Below are 17,733 nucleotides of genomic sequence, written 5' to 3' on the forward strand. Positions count from 1 at the left end.
CTCAACAGATGACTCACTTTTTTTTTTCCTCTCCCTCCCTCCCTCCCCCCCCTCCTCTCTTTTTTTTTTTAAGGAGGCCAGAGATACCTGTTTTTAAGAGAAGAGCAACTTCCTGGACAATACGGTGCGTCCCCAGTTTATCACCTTCCACACGAGCTCCCAGCGCTTGGCGGGGACGCGCCCCTCGCTGCCGAGCACCACGGGGCTCTGACTCACCCGCTTCACCCCTTCAGAACTTTACAGCAGGGCTAAAATTACAGCGCTCCAAATTTTGAAAGTGAGAGGGATTGTGGTGCTCAAGTCCTGCGCCTCAGCCTCAAGTCCTGAAAGCCTCTGCTCAGACTTAATTCTGAAACACAGACTAGAGCAGCATCAAAGCCAGACTCGCGCTTCGGACGTCAGAAGGGGAATGAAGTTACTAAGTGGAGATGTCACCAACAGCCCCCGAAAGCTGATGCTTCCCCCCAAGGTGAGGAGAAAGGTTTTTTTTTTAATTTCCAGCTGATGCTTCCCCCCAAGGTGAGGAGAAAGTTTTTTTTTTTAATTTCCAGCTGATGCTTCCCCCCAAGGTGAGGAGAAAGCTTTTTTTTTTTTTTTAATTTCCAGAAAGTACCAAAGTCAAGGTGATTCCAGATTCCACCCAGCGAATCCCTTCAGGCTGGACAGATATTAGAAACAAATCCAAGATAAAAAACGCAACCAGGGGGTTAAGCGAGAAGCCCAAGTCACGGTGCCCACACCAAGGCTGCTTCCACGCTCCAGAACAAGTTCCACTTCCACGTGCTCCAGAGCGAGTTCTCCGCTCCCGGCGCTCGCTCCTCCCGTTCCCAGTGACAAGGAAAATAACGCTCGGGTCCAGCAGCGAAGCCACCAGCTCCTACAGATCTTGCAGCTGGATTTTTTGACGATGCGACACCAAGATGCGTTCCTTTGGGACGACTATCGTATTAGCAGGGTTAATTTCCAATTAGGGAAAGGAGGCACATTTTTTCCAAACCTTGTCTGTGAGGACCACGGCCCTGTGACTGAGGGGAAAAAAAAAAAACCAACAAACCCAAGTCCTGCTGAAGTGAGTCACGGGAAGGCTGCTCTTGGGAGTCACACTCACTGCTGCTCTAACAAAGGTCCGATTTAAAACGATAAGTGCTGACATTTTGAAAAATGACTACTACAGTGAAAGAGACATGAGTTTACTCTTCCAGAGCCTTGTCTCCAAACTCCAAGTAGTTTAATTAAGTCAGAGTAAGTTCATTTACACAGCCACACCCTTAACTGACATTCAGGTAGACAGAGCCTAGCCTAAACACCCTGGAAGGGCAAAGCTTTGCAGAGGATCGTAGCCGCGGTGGACTCACAGCCCTGCACCCAGGTACTCCCACCTGCCTGAAAAACATTTCCCAGCCATTCCCGAAAGTGCCCTGGCTGACACCCGGCCTCACACCTGTGGTGGGGCTGGGAGCTCCCTCCAAACCTCTGCCATCCCCTGGGCCACGCAGCCCCTGTGTCCCAGCAGCCCGGTTGGGGCCGGGACCCCGGGAGTGGTGGCCAGGACCCCAGGGGTGGTGGCCAGGATGTCGCTGCCTGCCCTCGGGCCAGCAGCTGTCGCAGTAACCACAGCCCTCCACGTGCACCCTGGCCTGCTGCTGGGGGCCCGGCCCCCCCACAGTCCCCACTGCACCTGCCCAGGGCCTTTCATCGCCTCGCTCGTGTCCTATTCAGACACCAAAGACGTCCCACCTCCGCATCTGTCGCACCACAAGCACCCCTATTCACTCCTCGACCCTTTTGTCCATCGTCGCCTTTTCTACACCAGTCCAACATCTTCCCTTCCCGAGCGAGGGGTTTCTGCCTCGTCCCGCTCAGCGACGGGCCCTCTGTGCCCTCTCACGGAGCTGGGTGGGCATTGAGGCTCTATAAATTTGACACTAAAGTTTGCTCAAGATCATTAACTGCCAGGGGGAGTATTAAAGGAATATCATCCTTTCCACTTATAAAAATAGTCACTAATCTAAGTCTCAAAGGAATTACAGACAGGCTTTCAAAACTGGGAGATACAGAACAGAGGCCTCTTTATGTCGGCAGAATGCTCTACTCCAGCACCATGTTGCCCCTTTCTGTTTCTCTCATAATTAAATATAAGTAACATACCAGGAGAGCTCCGCTGTATAATTGCTTTATTTTCTGCTTATTAGTTCTTTACCAACACTACAGCCATATTGAGAACACAAAATTCCTGTTTACTTTAGTCAGGGAGATCACAGTCTACAAACTCATTCACTTATCAGACACGATTAACGCCATTCAAAACTTACTCCATAAATTCACATGAACACAAATTGATGCACTTAAAACTCCAGATTAGTTTTTAAATCATAGGATTTCTTACAGATTGCCACTTTATCCTACAGGCTCTGTTTACTGCCTGATAGCCACTAGTTCGTGGTGAGGTTCAGCTACAACCTATAAAGGACATGTGGAAAGTGAAACCTTTGTCTTTTGTTCAGTAGCAATGGCCATTTATTTTTGACGTCTCTGCCACATGTTTCAGTAACTTTTTCTCCCCCCCCTCCCCATCCCAAAAAGACATTAAAAAAATTCAGAAGCATAACCAGTTTCCTTTCACCTACAAAAACAGAATAACAAAGTTACTAAGGAAATACAAAACTGTGAATTCAACTTAATGCAAAGTCTAGCAAAGAAGTCTGCCCCAGCACTTGAAAACACAGTAAATCAACTTAGACGAAAAATGAAGTTATTGAAGTTTTCATGTTGACTGAAAATAGATTTAAGAAAGTTCAAGAACCATTAATAGAGCTTCAAGTTTTCCAGTTTAGGCATTTACTTTGTGCTTGGCTATTTTATTTATGCTCCAGAAGAAAACAGTAACCATATTCTTGTATTTTTAGTCTTGATATACCACCACACTATTTGTTAAGTTACATCAACAGGAAAAAAAAAAAAAAAAAAAAGCAGCTAGAAAATAGAGCAATGATATTCCAATGGCAAAAAGCCTTGAGGGGAAAAAAAAATAATAATCATCTCACCTCCTCTTCTTTAGAGCTGAGATTTAAGAGTTATTCTACATTAAGCTTTTGTAGACTCTCTTTAACTTACAAAGGCTTATATTATAGTCCATCAGTGCTCTATCTTCTAGCACCAAGAACCCATTCAGTCCCATTTGCAACCCACATCAAGATAAGTCTTTTGGAACCATATTCTGAAGGAACTTTTAAGTGGTCCAAAGCATTCAATTTCCAAAGTGAATTCAGTATTTTTATCTTCCCATACATCTTTGGTAAGAGCTCCATATACAATGTACTTAGCATGCAGAGTCAACACTGCAGAAATGTAGTGTAATGCCCCCAATTTAATGTAAAACTCATATCCTTGGAAAAAAAAAAAAAAGCCAAAAAAAAAAGCCATTTTCTTCTGGTTTTGTAGCATACATTCCTAGAATTCCCCAATCGAGTTCGACTCCTTGAGGAAATCTGAAGTTAATCCTTAAGGCTGAATAAGAACCAGCTGCTTTAAGATTTTTTTGCACCCAGCATTAATACTTGATGGAGTTTTTAATACTTATACATGTTCTGGGTGGGGCTTTTTTTTTTTTTTGCCAGTCACATCTGCAAACTGTGCTCTGGCAAATGAGCTGCTTGCCCTTTAAGAACTAATTATGGAAGTTTACATTCATAGTCGTATACTCTCTCTCTCTCCTCCCCGCTCTCATTAGTAGTTACTCAATGGGCTTCAGACATCCAACATAGTTCCCTTCCTACAGGACTACAGCAACAACCGGCTACCGAGACAGATGGCGAAGGCTGCAACTACCTGCACGAGTTCAGTCAAGTCTTGGAAAAACTAAACCATTAAGCGATTGCCTCAAAATGGCTATTACTCAGACGTCAGAATCACCGAGCTCAATTAAAGCTTAGCACGGAACTTGCCCCTTCAGAAGTCTACAAAAATGGAAAAGAAAAAAAAAAATAGAAATTTCTCTCTCTACTACACACGTGCCAGAAAGGATCCGAAATCCTTTTAAGGTTTAGGTGTCTTCAACTGTCTTGAGACGAAAGCAATCTGTCTCTATCACAAGACAGGCAAGTCAGCGCTAGATTTTTGCCTAAAGATCTGCGATTTAAACTCAAACTTGTCGCGATGCTTACACGTTATTGCTGCATTTTCTGGAAGGAACCTATCTTGCACTGAATCGGAGACTGACACGAGTCATAAAAACTGCAGCTAAACACCCTTTTAAGTTTGCAATGCAAGACGAAAACTGAACAGTATCTACCCTGGAACTATTACATCATTCATCTCTTATTTGCTATATGGTTGCTATGTAGTATGGGGAACTTATTTGCATCCCTTCTCATGCATGATGTATGGTTCAGAACTTCACAGCTGACATTTCAAAGCAGTTCTTACATTACCTAGTTAACATTACGCCTGATATGCACTTTGAACATGTTACAATGGAATTCTCACTATCTGCCACTGTAGGCAAGAATTCGTTTCATTATTAGTCTGAGATATGAAGACAGACTGAGAGTCACTATTTAGTTACAGATTAACAGAACTTTAAAAAAAGTCCTTAATATAAAAAGACAGACTGCAGTTTGATTTTAAGCAATAATTTTCAGTTTACTAGATGAAGTAGACCTATCAACATATTCTGCATGAATGCAAAAAAGTAGCAATCTACAGCAAGTGATAGAAGAAAAAAAAAAAGTATAATCAAAAAAGTAGAACCAGAAAGCATACACTGAAAATGGTTCCCCTCCCCCAACCATCCCCCAAAATAATCAAACCATCTTAAGGGCTATCAAGAGGGAAAAAAAAAAAAGTTACTTAGCAAGTCTACAATGTGTCTTTCCCCTGTTTGCTGGAAGTCTGCCATAGCATCTAGTGCTTGTGTTCGTGTCACATTCGGAGATTAGAGCATCCTAACGCCAAGCAAGAAGAGTTAAAACAGGAATCCAGTCAAGTGTGCAGAAGGAAAGGGTGGTAACTGGAGAAAGGTGATCATAATCCTACGGATGCTTTTGTTTTACTTTTCAGTAGAGAATCATTCTTCCGGAAAGCCATGTGGGTTATTTTTTTTTTCTTTAATTCTTTGTAGACTAAATAGTTATTCTCTCATTAGGATTTATAATTGGATGTTAACCATGTCAGCCCTTCATAGAGTCCATCCCCTGTAGTAGCACAGGAGGGCTGCACGTACCAATTCCTATCCCTGATTCGGGTCAGGCCCAGTTTCTCCTGGATTTCATGGGGTTTCATGGCATCAGGCAGGTCCTGCTTGTTGGCGAAGATGAGGATGATGGCGTCCCGCATCTCCCTGTCGTTGATAATGCGGTGGAGCTCCTGGCGGGCCTCGTCGATGCGGTCGCGATCGGCGCAGTCCACCACAAAGATCAACCCTTGCGTGCCCGTGTAGTAGTGCCTCCAGAGGGGACGGATCTTGTCCTGGCCCCCGACATCCCACACGTTGAACTTGACGTTTTTGTAAGTAACCGTCTCCACGTTGAAGCCCACGGTGGGGATGGTGGTGACGGACTGGCCCAGCTTCAGTTTGTACAGGATGGTGGTTTTACCGGCCGCGTCCAGACCCAGCATCAGGATCCGCATCTCCTTGTTGCCGAAGATCTTGGACAGCACCTTGCCCATCTCGGCGGCATCCAAGGGGCCCGGCGCCTCCGGGGTGGGGGGGGAAGCGGAGGGCGAGAGCCGACCCACCCGAGCAGCCCGCGCGGAGCGGGGCCGGCCCGGCCGGGGCTTGGGGCGGGAGGGGGGGGGAAGGGGAAGGGGGGGGTGTCAGGGCAGGGGCAGGCGGGGCTCAGCGCCGGCCGCGCATGGGGCGGCGGCGGCGGAAGAAGAAGCGGCAGCGGGGCGGGGAAGGGGAGGATGTGCGGGGAGGCCGCGCGGCCCGGGCGCCGCGGGAAGAGGGGCCGCGCTCCGCTCCGCTCCCCCACCGGGCCTGAGGCGGCGGCTCCGCCCGGCTCCTGCCTCGGCTCCCGCCCCGGCGCCTCAGCTCATGGATGCCGGCTCAGGGGCGGCGGCTCCGCGTCCTGCCTGCAAAGGGACGGAGAGAGCGTGAGACGGGGCCGGCGCGGCCCGGCGGGAAGGGAGAGGAGCCGCCGGCAAGTTACCTCAGGGCCGCCCGCGGGCTCGGGCGGACTCGGGCCGGCTCCGCTCCGCGCCGCTCCCTCAGCCAGCACCGCCGGAAAAGGCGCCGCGCGAGCCCGCCTCACTTCCCCTCCGCCGCCACCGCGCCTGCGCGCAGCGCCCCCGCCCCGCCCGCCCCGCGGCGCCCTCCGCCGCCGCCGCCGCCCGCGCATGCGCCGCCGCCGCCGCCACCGCCCGCGGGGTGGGCGGGGCCGAGCGCGCCGAGCACCGCCCACCCGCCCCCTTCTTCCGCCCCAGGGCGGCGCGCGCCATCCCGCTTCCCGCGCGGCTTCGGGGCGGGGACTGCGCCTGCGCGGAAGCGGTGGGTGTAGCCCCGCCCCTTCCCGCGCGTGCACAGGAACGTGCGCAGAGAGCGCGGCCCGGCCCGGAAGGGCGTGGGGGAGGGCGGGGCTGCGCGTGCGCGCGTCGGGAGGGGCGGGGCCGCCATGGGGAGAGGCGCCACGCGATCACACGTCAGCGGCTGCGCGCGCCGAGCGCCCGGGGCGCGTCTTAAAGGGCCAGGCAGCGCCTCGGGGGGGGCTCCGGGCGGAGAGCGCTGACGGGGGCTGTGGGGGCAGTCTGAGCTCTGGGGGTTTACACCGCGGTGCTTTGGGGCGTGGAAACTGTGACCTGCTAGGGTGAGCCCTCTGAAAAGAGCCCAGTGTAAAACTGAAATCACCTCGGTTGGAAAAGCCCTTGCAGCTCCTCCAGTCCAACCATGACCCTCACCCTGACCGTTCCCAACTCCCCCAGATCCCTCAGCGCTGGCTCAGCCCGACTCTTCAACCCCTCCAGGGATCCCGGGGACTCCCCCCTGCCCTGGGCAGCCCATTCCAACGCCCAACAGCCCCTTCTGCACAGAAATCCTTCCTCAGAGCCAGCCTGACCCTGCCCTGGGCAGCTTGAGGCCATTCCCTCGGGGCCTGGCGCTGGCTCCTTGGCTCCAGAGACTCATCCCCCCTCTCTGCCCCCTCCTGGCAGGGAGTTGCAGAGGGCCAGGAGGTCTCCCCTCAGCCTCCTCTTCTCCAGACTGAACCCCCCCAGTTCCCCCAGCCGCTCCCCAGCAGACCTGTGCTCCAGACCCTGCCCCAGCTCCGTTGCCCTTCTCTGGCCACGCTCGAGTCATTCAATGGCCTTTTTGGGGTGAGGGGCCCAAAACTGAACCCAGGAATCGAGGGGCGGCCTCACCAGTGCCGAGTACAGGGGTAAGATCCCTTCCCTGTCTCTGCTGGCCACGCTATTGCTGATACATTTTGCTCCCTATAATTCAGATCGGTGAAATTCAAGCTGTGTCCAACCACTTGGGAAAGGCAGCACTCATGTATCTGGCCACGGTTCTCACCTGCCTTCCCCGGGAGCAGTGCCCCGGCACGCCCTGCGTGACGCAGAGCAGCACCCTCCGCACATACATGACAGACACACGTTTGGCTGGTTTCACAGGCGCAACATGTCTCGGCCCCGCGCTCCTGGCGACGCGCCAGCGAGGCCAGTACACATTAGCAGGACGAGGCTGGTCCTCCAGGCCACCCGATTCCTGCGGGCAGGGCCTGTGGGGAGGAGGGCAAGAGGAAAACAAGCCTGTGTTGGTAGTTGCTTCTGAGCTGATGGAGCGGACGTGGGAAGCGGCATCCGGAACACAAAACCAGCAAATGTGCTGTGGTCACTTTGGGGACAGCCTTCGGGGAGGCCCAGTGATGTGGTCCCCTTCTGGACTGCATGGCTCTCAGAGACCACAGGCGTGCTTTCACTTGGGATTGGGTGTATAAGCCTGACTTCATTTCTACCCCTTCAAAAATTCCAAATTTTGAGTTAAGTTTTATGGCAGACATTTTTGTGCTTATGTGGCACATGCAAAGCAATCCCCCTTGGAATGGGAAAACGGAAATTATTTGATGTCTTTAAAGTCTAGAAGAATGGTAGATTTCCTAGACTACAAGAGTATTAAGTGGATGACAAGAAGAGTTTCCAAGGAAGCCTTGCTCTTTCATGCAGCGAGCAAAGAGGGAGGGTGCCAAGGAAAACATACCATCCGTGGCCTCTCCTAATGAGCACGTGCGGGCTGTGCCGGGGGCACAGGCTCTGACACCAGAGTGTCCCTGCATGCATCAGGCTCTGCCAGAGTTCATACTCTCGTGTTTAAAGCAGCAGATAATACTGCTAAGTACTATACTGGTGTGGGATTTACAGCAAGCTGTGGCGATCCTGCTGGATACAGCCAGTTCAGTCTCCTCTCACTGGCATGGGAAATGTATCTAAATAGAGTTTACTGCAGAGCAGGGCTAAAATTAACATCAGGATGTGGATGTTAGTGGGTTTTGACTTGGCTCTGTTGTGTGTGACCATTTCCATGCTGGTGAACACGAGTGGCAGTTTATTAAATTAGGCAGCAGTAGTACGAGACCGTGGGTCTTGACCATAATGGTTGGGAAAGGAGATGTCAAGAGCTTTAAAGAACTCCCTTTGTCCCTGTGCAGGCATCGATTGCTCTGCCCGCTGGCCTCAGAGCAGCATATTCTGCTAAAGGAAATGACTGTCTTTTTAGCCTTTTTGTTCTGTGTAAAGCATTAGGGCATTGTTGGGGGGGGGGGGGGGGGGGGGGCGTGTGACTGTGAGGTTTTTTTCTGCTTTTCTTTTTAATAGCCAAGAGTTTGGTGCTTTCTCCGGGGATGCACCAGCAGAGGAGCATGGGTCTCAAGCATTAACTGTGTCCACGCCCAGCACAGCCAGTGAAACACCAAATGGCGTTTGGGACACTGGTCTGTGGAGGCTGTGGGAGGGGATGGCTGTGCTGTGCCACCCGCCGGGGGGTCCCACAAACCGAAACGAGTAACCGCAGAGCGGGGAAGGGCCTTTTCCATCATCTTCTCCCTCTGCTTTGGACCTAGATGTACTGTTCCTTGGGTCTCTCCCCTTGAATCACGGAATTTTTGGGTTTGTCAGTGGCCGCGTTGTCCCTCATCCTTGGGGACTGTCTGCAGATGGGGCTTGGCCAGCTTTGGCTTTGCCCATTTCACCTGGCAAACAGCTGGAGGCTTTTCTATTTTTCCTGAGCAACTTCTCTCTGTTCCCTGCTGCTAAACTGGAAGCGATGGGGCCCGTGCAACACCCGCACGCGTGCTGAGGCGGGGAGTTGCTTTCAGGGCGACGGCGGCTGCTCTTGCACTGGAGCCGTTGAGGAGCCGATCCCCAGCAGCGGGGCCTTCCGCTGACTAAGCGGCCACTTCCTGAGCTGCTCCTCTCCCCGCGGGGTTCCTGCGTGCCCGTGCTTGGTGTCGGCGACCCAGAGGGTGCTCCAAGCTGTATTATCCCTTTGCCAGCGTGGGCCTGCTCCTTCCCTGGTGCGTGTCCTGCCCTGCGTGGGCTGAGATGAGCCATGCTGCTCCAGGCTACGGTCTGCAGCTTCTGCTCAACTGCCTTTGCCCCACAGGTCCCTGAGCCTTTGGCAGCTGCGTGTCCTGTCCCTTGGCAGCCAGAGTGGGGACAAGCTGGGCACCCCAGTAGCTCCCTGAGCTCTCCTGCCACTGCCTCTGCTGCTGATCAGCCTTTTTCACCTTGGACCATGGTGCTGTATTCTTCAGCTGCCGCTGTGTGACCTGCCGGAAGCATCCAAAGCTCATCTTGCCATCATCCAAGTCTAAAAACGTGACAAAGAGAAGTGATACGCTTCACTACTTCACACAGGAAATCCAAAACTTAATTGAGGATGTGGGGATGTGGCTACATGCTGTAGAAATTAGATCCACTCAGGCAGATGCTTTTTCCCCCTGTGCTGGGCTTTATTTGTGAGGATCCTCCCTGCCCTTTCAGGAAAACCTTCTGTCCATACGATCTGTGCACCAGAAGAAGATTTTATATGGATTGGCCTGTGTTTTTAAAGTAATTATTACCATGCTTTAGGATGATATATAGCAAAAAGACATTTGAGAACTCAGCACTTTCAGTAGTTAAGAGCTCAAATTAGTCACTAATAAACTCTGTGCACGTCAATCCTTGTAGCTCACATATACCAGTGCTGCAGGGAATGGTGAGAAGCTGGTGAGAGAGCACCACCTACTTTTGAAACATTTTTATGTAGAGTCATATTAGTTTCCGTAAACGAACAAATTGGGCGGTAAACAGGAAGCAGAATGTAAATGGCATAATTTAGTAAAGCAAATAAAGGCTTCCTTGTCCGAGGAACCCCACTGCTGTGTCCCCGCAGTTACTGCATCTTACCTTGGAGAGCCAGGAGATAATGTAGCTTGTGTTACAAGCCTTTAAAATGTGAATATGTCCCAGAGCGAGATGTTTGGAAAGGCAGGTTCTTCTTTTTAAGGTAGTGACTTAAGTACTGCGGGATGGAAAGGTGTCGCCAAAGATGAAGTGTGATGGTCTGACTCTTAATCTCAGTGCTCAGCCTGCAGAGTGTCGATACAAATCGACACCCTGTAACCACCCCTCGGGGAAAGAGGTATAGGTTAGGCACTAAATATGCTTGATATAGTGTAGGTTCTTATGTTGCTGGTTGATTTTCAAGGTCAAATCCCCAACGAAAGCATTGACAATACCTGAATATGCTCTAGGTTACATGAAAAACATGACCTCTTAGAAGGGGTTCAGTTTCACAGACCTGCTTAAGAATTAAAAACCTTCTCGGGTCTTCAGCAACACCCAGCGAGTTACTGGGTAGCCGGCTCAAGTTAAATATTTTAAAAGTAAGCACTGGCTGACAATGTGTCACTGGATGGAGTGCCTGTTGTATGGCGGTATGGATTTACAGCCCAGAGGGTAAAAAGCAATTACGGTTATAAAGTGATTACGGGTTAAAACCTGGGGAAAAAGGTAGCAAATATCTGTAGGACCTTTTGGTAACTCATCTGGGCCTGGCTGCAGGGCTGCCTCTTCCCTAGCTGTCCTTTCTCCATAAGGAATTTACAGGCGGTGCAGGTACCAAGGTTTGCATCTATTGTTTTTCACGGTTTTGTATGTTCTGTCCTCCACCAGTGATCCAAGTGCTGTCACAACAAAGCAGTGAACGAATACGGTACACCTTCAACTTTACGTAACAGCAAACCTCAAGGAAATGGATTGATACGCCCCTTTGGTTTTATCTCTGTGAACATAACTACCTTCCCAATCAGTCTGGATGATCAGAGCAAACTTATTTTAATATGATGTAGCTCATCTTGGTTACTTTTCTGTCTTTTGGCAGAGGGAGATGGGAACAGACTCCGTTGCACTGACCCTTCCAAGACCTTTGTGGCTTTCCACGGAAGGAAAGGGGACTATGATAACGCTTTGGCTTTAGTATCTATGTTAGATAAATTCTTGTGTTGTGAAAGCAAATTATATCCTTGATATTACAGTTGCATTCCACCAGTAGATTTCTTATCGAGATATCTGCTACAACGGGCCAAGTGTCCTCTGTTGGGGTGAGTCAGGTTAGAGGAGCACTTTCCAGGAGTGGTTGTGGTCACTCCTGCCTTAGGGAGCGGCCGAGATGGTCCCCCATGGGCGTCTCTGCCTTATTTCCTGCGATTCTGCCACGTTTGTGTCTGTGCAACCGCAGCTGGGCTGGGCCAGGAAACGAAAACCTGCAGTCTCCGGTGCTGTGGGCTTTCCTGGCAGTGTGGCCCTAAACAGATCCTCGGGCGGTTAACGTGACAGCGTTAGGGAAGGAGTAGAGGCGGGAAGGGGCTGTTGTGTTCTGATTGCAGCAGGTTTCTGTTAGCCCGCGTGTCTGCTGAAATGGTGTAGTCAGGACCCTGAAGAATCGCTAGAAATCCCACATTTCTCCTCGGGACAAAGCCCTCTCCTGATCTCCCTGGTATCCCGCCGGCCTCCTGTGGAAGCAGAGAAGAACTTTTCCAAAGTGGCCTCCCAGCAGGAAAAACAGTTTGGGCTCTAGGCTGTTTGGGTTTGGTTTATATCTTAAGTACATCGAAATGTCTTTGCAGTTTCTGTTGGCAAACAAGGCGGCTTCTCCTTTCACAGGTTATTTTCAGGAGCAGGCAAGAGGAAATGTAGGTGGGGGATAGTGCCTGACCAAATTTCTATAGGCCAAAAACCTGAATCACTACGACAATATCAGCCTGAAAAATCATGAAGCCTTAGCAAGAGTAAAAATAATTTGTGAGGCTTTCCTCCCCCCCTCTCTGATTTTTGCATTTTCATAGTCCCTATTTACCAGCAGCAGAGCAGGAGATACACCAAGGACCTTCAGGCCTCGGCTGGCTGTAGTGCTTGACCCCACAGAGACCTGCACCCCAAGGTTTTTGGCCCCCAAGCTGTTGCTGGTGCCCAGATATCCTGAGCCACTCTGGTTTCTTGCTAAGCATCCCAGTGATAAGGGGGTGCCTGAGAAGCTCAGGGTGCTGGTACTTTGCAGTCGGTGCTGCGGGCCAGCGATCTGCTGTATTCTGCATCCATGCTCTAATACAGGGGTGTTTCTGCAGGTAGTTTCCAAGGGCTTTTTTGCCCCCAGAAATCTGGTTCTTCAGGAGGCTGGGGCCCAGCTCACCCGTAACGCTTCGCACAAAGCCGTGCCTCCTGGAGCGGCTGCTCCTGCTGAGCGAGACGCAGCAACCGGCTGTCAGATGAGCACCCCGGAGCAGAGCTCCTCCTGAGCTCTGAGCTGAGCAGATGAGGTTTCCTCAGCTCTGAGCGGCCTCACTTTTTATTTCAGGTGTTGCTTTGGTGGTCAGGAGCCGAACCAGGACACACCTCAGTGCTAGTGGGCCAGCACCAGTCAGGACTCTATGTCCTGGCTGTGCCTTGTCCCTCTTGTCTGTTCCTATCAGATTTTCTCAGGCAAAACAGGTAGTTTCATGCTCCTATCTTGATTCACTCCTGCTATATTTTTTTCGTGTGATGAAAAATCTGTGTATTTGTGGCAGGAGGAAAAAAAAAAAGTCCCTGTGTCACTGGTAGGAGGAGACGATAGGAGGGGAATGCCTGGCCCTGTGTTATTTCTGTGTAGACAGCTTGCCTTCCTCCTTGTTTGTGGATGTCAAGCCTACATCTCCTCATGCCCATGACCCCTGAGTCATTATCCTAATGGCTTTAACCAAAACTCCAGCTGGCATTGACAGCTCTTCCTTAAGTAGGTAATAGGAGCCCAGAACAAGATGTCTCTCTCTCCCATGCAGCCCTGATGTCCTTAAGGACTTCAGGCTAGTGCAGCACTGGGGGAAGATCTTGTTTGTCTTTCTGAGATGGGATTGGCATGTGTGTACTTTAGTTCTGGACTTTGCTCCACTAACTTGGGTCTGGCAGTCTGGAAGAAATGCTTAGATACCTCCTGAGGGGCTGCTGGTGGCTCTGGCCTTGGGCAGGAGGTGTGCCTGTGTCTTGAGGAGGACTTATGTCTGTGTCTGGGATGGAGTTTGGGCAGGAGATACAGCCATGCCTTGACCTCTGCACGCAAAGAAATGCAACGCAGAGACCCCATCCTTTGTGTCTTTAGCTGGTTGATCAGGGCTCAGCTGGCTGCAGGCTGGCTCTGTGCACAGCATCAGCAACAGTCTTGGTGGGGAGAGCCCGGAGGGGGCCTGTGAGGTCGAGGCAGCAGCAGGAGGCTCTGGCTGGGCTGGTGCTGCTCTCTGGCAGTGATCGTGGTCTCAGCAACTGGTTCTGCTCTCTTCCCAGCTGGCACGGAGGCAGGGACGGTTGCTGCTCTCCGAGGAGGTCTGCACAGCTTTCAAGGATGGACACAGCAGTCTGGGGACCCCTGCTCTACTGTGCATTTGTGCATGTTCACAACCACCACAGATCCCCCAGGCTAGTGCTCAGCAAGTCTAAAGAAACAATATGTATCTGGAGAGGGAAAAAAAAAAAAAAAAAAAAGGCCATTTTGGCAATGGCAGGGCATGGTTTGGTGTGAGCCAGCACAGGCAGGACGCAGGAACAACCACAAACCCACAGACAAAATGCAAAGAGTAAATTTATTCTCGTTACCTCGTGACCCGGGATACCAGTGTGAGGTTCATGGTTGGACTAGATGATCTAAAAGGTTTTTTCTGTGATTCTCTGATGTCCACAGCAGAACCCAGGCAGAGCCACGCAAGCGGGGACATGAGTACCGCCAAGCTCGGTCCTTGCTAGCTGGAAAGAGGAGAAGAAAGAAAAGATCTTGAACCTGCTGCTTTTGCCTGTGTATATCAGGGATTTTCGCAGGGGTAGTTTTCTGCTGTGCTGTGATCTTTCCCACAGCAGGGCAGGAATCTGAAGGATGTTTGATAAGGTGCCTCTGAGTCTCTCACAGGCCTGTGTTATCTAAACGCAGTCAAGCACGCAGAGCTAAATAACAATTAGTGTGATATATGTGTTTTTTGACACTCCAGCTGCAAGTCACTTGAGCGTGTTTACAATCCTCCTCACCAATCTTCCGCTGTATTCCCACAGTTCGGGATCAGCTCTGGCTTGCTCTGCTAGGGAAGGAGCAGTGCAGTCTCCGTGTCTGGGTTAGACCACAGGCTGCCTGGGCTGCCTGGACACGCTGGCTCTAAGCTTTCCTTGCAGCCACAGGTCTCCGTGGAGCCAGAGGTGAGCGACCTGCAGCATCCCCAGCCACGTCCAGCTGCACGGTTACTCTCATGGGGTGTCTGGGGAGGTCACTTGGACAGGCCTCCGAGAGAGGCAAAACGCAGTGAAGGTCTCAAATACTCTGTGGAAGAACTTCTAGACAGATGTCTATATATAATGGAAAAAGGCAAGAAGCTCCTGCATTTATCCCTCAAATTACGTTTTATATCCTTCTCTGAGAATCAGAACACTTCATTACATCAGGAAGTATTCACTGCATTGAGCAGGTTCCCTCTTACCCTCTCCTCAGCAAATCCTTCTGAGCTCTCGCTGGACACATCCTAGAGCAGGATGGTGAATTTTTTGGCCTACAACAGCTTAACTTGACCTTTCTAAAGCAAAGTATTGTGTTGAATCTTCACTCGAAAAGCTAAATTTTGCTTCCTCTACTCGATGCTCCTTCTCCCTTGTGTTCCCACTGTGCTGCTGAAGCATTAATGAATCCAGCTTGCCTGAGTTCCTGGCTGCCACGGCAAGGCTGGAGGAGCTGGTCCCCGAGTGCTGGAGAGCTGCAGCCAGCCGGGCACGGTGGCTTGTGCCTGTAATCCAAGCGCCGGGGAGGCTGAGGCTGGCGGACAGCTTGAGCCCGGGGGTTCTGGGCTGCAGCGAGCTGTGCCGAGCGGGCGTCCGCGCTAAGGCCGGCATCGATATGGTGGTCCTGGGGGAGCTGGGGGCCACCAGGTCGCCTAAGGAGGGGTGAACCGGCCCAGGTCGGAGACGGAGCAGGTCAAAGCTCCCGTGCCGGTCAGTAGTGGGATGGCGCCTGTGAACAGTCCCTGTGGCACAGCCCGGGCGAGAGAGCGGGACCCAGCCTCTTTTGGCACCTTTTCCCTGCATGACCCTCCGCTGGTCAGCTGTCTGTGTGGGGGAGCAAGCATAAAAGGGTCAGGTAATACTGCAGAGAGGCAGAAGCTTCTCCTGCAGATGTTCGACCTATATCACAGAATCCCAGAATCATCTCGGTTGGGAAAGCCCTTGCAGCTCCTCCAGCCCAACCATGAACCTCACCCTGACCGTTCCAAACTCCCCCAGATCCCTCAGCAGGATGCTGCCCCAGCCTTGCTCACTCAGGTGTGCTCACATTTTGGTGGTGTGTGTTCTGATTTCTTGCAGCAGTAAAATGCCAACAGTGCAGGATCCAGCCAGACCTTTGGGATCCATTTAGATGTAACTACTAAAATGGGAAATGACAGGCAACAGAATTTCCCATCGTGTTTCTGGCTCAGAGACCCTGCACACCTGCGAGTCAGTAAGCATCCCTCAAACACGGCCGGCTTAGGCAGCTCCAGACCAAGACGGGGCTCCAGCTCCCAGGAGTGTCTCATTAGTCTGTTCCATCGGGTATTTACTGTCACAGCTCATTTGTATCCTCGGCTCTGAGCTTTACACTCTTAGGAAAACACTGCCGAATCAAGAAGCCTTTCTCTATGAGGAGTATTTCAAAGCAGGGAGTGGAACATCTCTTGTAAATGAAGCATACAGAGCTGTCCTGGAGACAGAGCTGCCTGATGCGCCTCACTTGGCTTAAAATGAAAACAGAGCATCGTGATGTGCCTCTTCTGGCACAAAATGAGAAGTCTGGGGTTTCTCAGCTGCTTAAATCTGCTTGCGCTCAGAAATCTTTCCTGTCTATCCATCCACCCATTTTTAAACGTAAAATACAAGCCGCCCAAGGACATTCTCTCAGTTCCCCACTGCCACAGTGTGGCCAGGCAGAGCCTGCACAAGATGGATGTCGAGGAATCTGCAAAAGCCTGAAAAATAGCCGGGCACGGTGGCTTGTGCCTGTAATCCAAGCGTCGGGGAGGCTGAGGCTGGCGGACGGCTTGAGCCTGGGGGTTCTGGGCTGCAGCGAGCTGTGCCGAGCGGGCGTCCGCGCTAAGTTCAGCATCGATATGGTGGTCCTGGGGGAGCCGGGGGCCACCAGGTCGCCTAAGGAGGGGTGAACCGGCCCAGGTCGGAGACGGAGCAGGTCAAAGCTCCTGTGCTGATCAGTAGCGGGATGGCGCCTGTGAACAGTCCCTGTGGCACAGCCCGGGCGAGAGAGCGGGACCCAGTTTCCTTTTGCATCAACGAGGTACCAGGGTCCCTTAACGCTGAGGCGTGAGCAGCACCGACACACCGGGGAACCCCAGCCGGGACGGACGAGCAAGGGCTGCACCTCACAGCGGGGGAGAGAGCAGAGGGGAGAGAGGAACGGAGGGGAAAAAAGGTGTTTGTATATGGGGAGGGAGGGGGCCTGGGAATACTCTTTGAAAGACATTCCTTCATTAAAAGAGATGCCTGCCATCCTCCGCTGCCCCGTGAGCCCCCTCCTAACAATGGTGCCAGGGGCGAGTCGGGGTTTGTGCCGAGGGGCTGCGGCCGCTCTGTCAGGGGCTCCCTTTCCTCGGCCAGCCCGGCTGCCTCCTCAGCGGCCACTACAGGACTATGTGCTGAGGGGGAGCAGGAAGGGGGGCACCGAGAAGGGCGAGAAGCAGGGGACGGGGCAGGGCCGTGAGGGCGCGGCGGGAAGGGGGTGTAGGGGCGGCGGCGCGCGCTGCCTAGCGCCGGGCCCGGTGGCGCGTGCCTGTAGTCCCAGCTACTCGGGAGGCTGAGCCCGCCGGATCGCTTGAGCCCAGGAGTTCTGGGCTGCAGTGCGCTATGCCGAGCGGGCGTCCGCGCTAAGGCCGGCATCAATATGGTGACTCCCGGGGAGCCGGGGGACACCAGGTTGTCTAAGGAGGGGTGAACCGGCCCAGGTCGGAGACGGAGCAGGTCAAAGCTCCCGTGCCGGTCAGTAGCGGGATCGCGCCTGTGAATAGCCACTGCAGCGTAGCCTGGGCAACACAGAGAGACGCGGGCTCCTTTTGCCGCCCCGCGAACCACTTTTCGACCCCCGACACCCCGTCCCGACGCACACACCCGCCGCGGCGCGGCTCTGCGCATGCGCGGGAGGCGGCGGCCGCGGAGCGCTGAGGTTTGGCGCGGGGCGCGACCCGTAGCGGGCGCGAGCGCAGGCGCGCG

General features: G+C 52.4%; 1 protein-coding gene across 1 annotated transcript; it reads right to left on the reverse strand.

The window, feature by feature from the left end:
* Nucleotides 1-1,043: 1,043 nt before the first annotated feature.
* Nucleotides 1,044-6,282, reverse strand: ARF6 (ARF GTPase 6). The gene is made up of 2 exons (XM_074909028.1): nucleotides 6,150-6,282; nucleotides 1,044-6,072 (listed from the first exon to the last, which is right to left on the reverse strand). Exon 2 carries the CDS (start codon nucleotides 5,665-5,667, stop codon nucleotides 5,140-5,142), a length of 528 nt encoding a protein of 175 aa, XP_074765129.1. The 5' UTR covers nucleotides 5,668-6,072; nucleotides 6,150-6,282; the 3' UTR covers nucleotides 1,044-5,139.
* Nucleotides 6,283-17,733: the final 11,451 nt, after the last annotated feature.

The sequence above is a fragment of the Athene noctua genome, chromosome 6 (genome assembly GCF_965140245.1).
Source record: "Athene noctua chromosome 6, bAthNoc1.hap1.1, whole genome shotgun sequence".
Taxonomy (NCBI): Eukaryota; Metazoa; Chordata; class Aves; order Strigiformes; family Strigidae; genus Athene; species Athene noctua.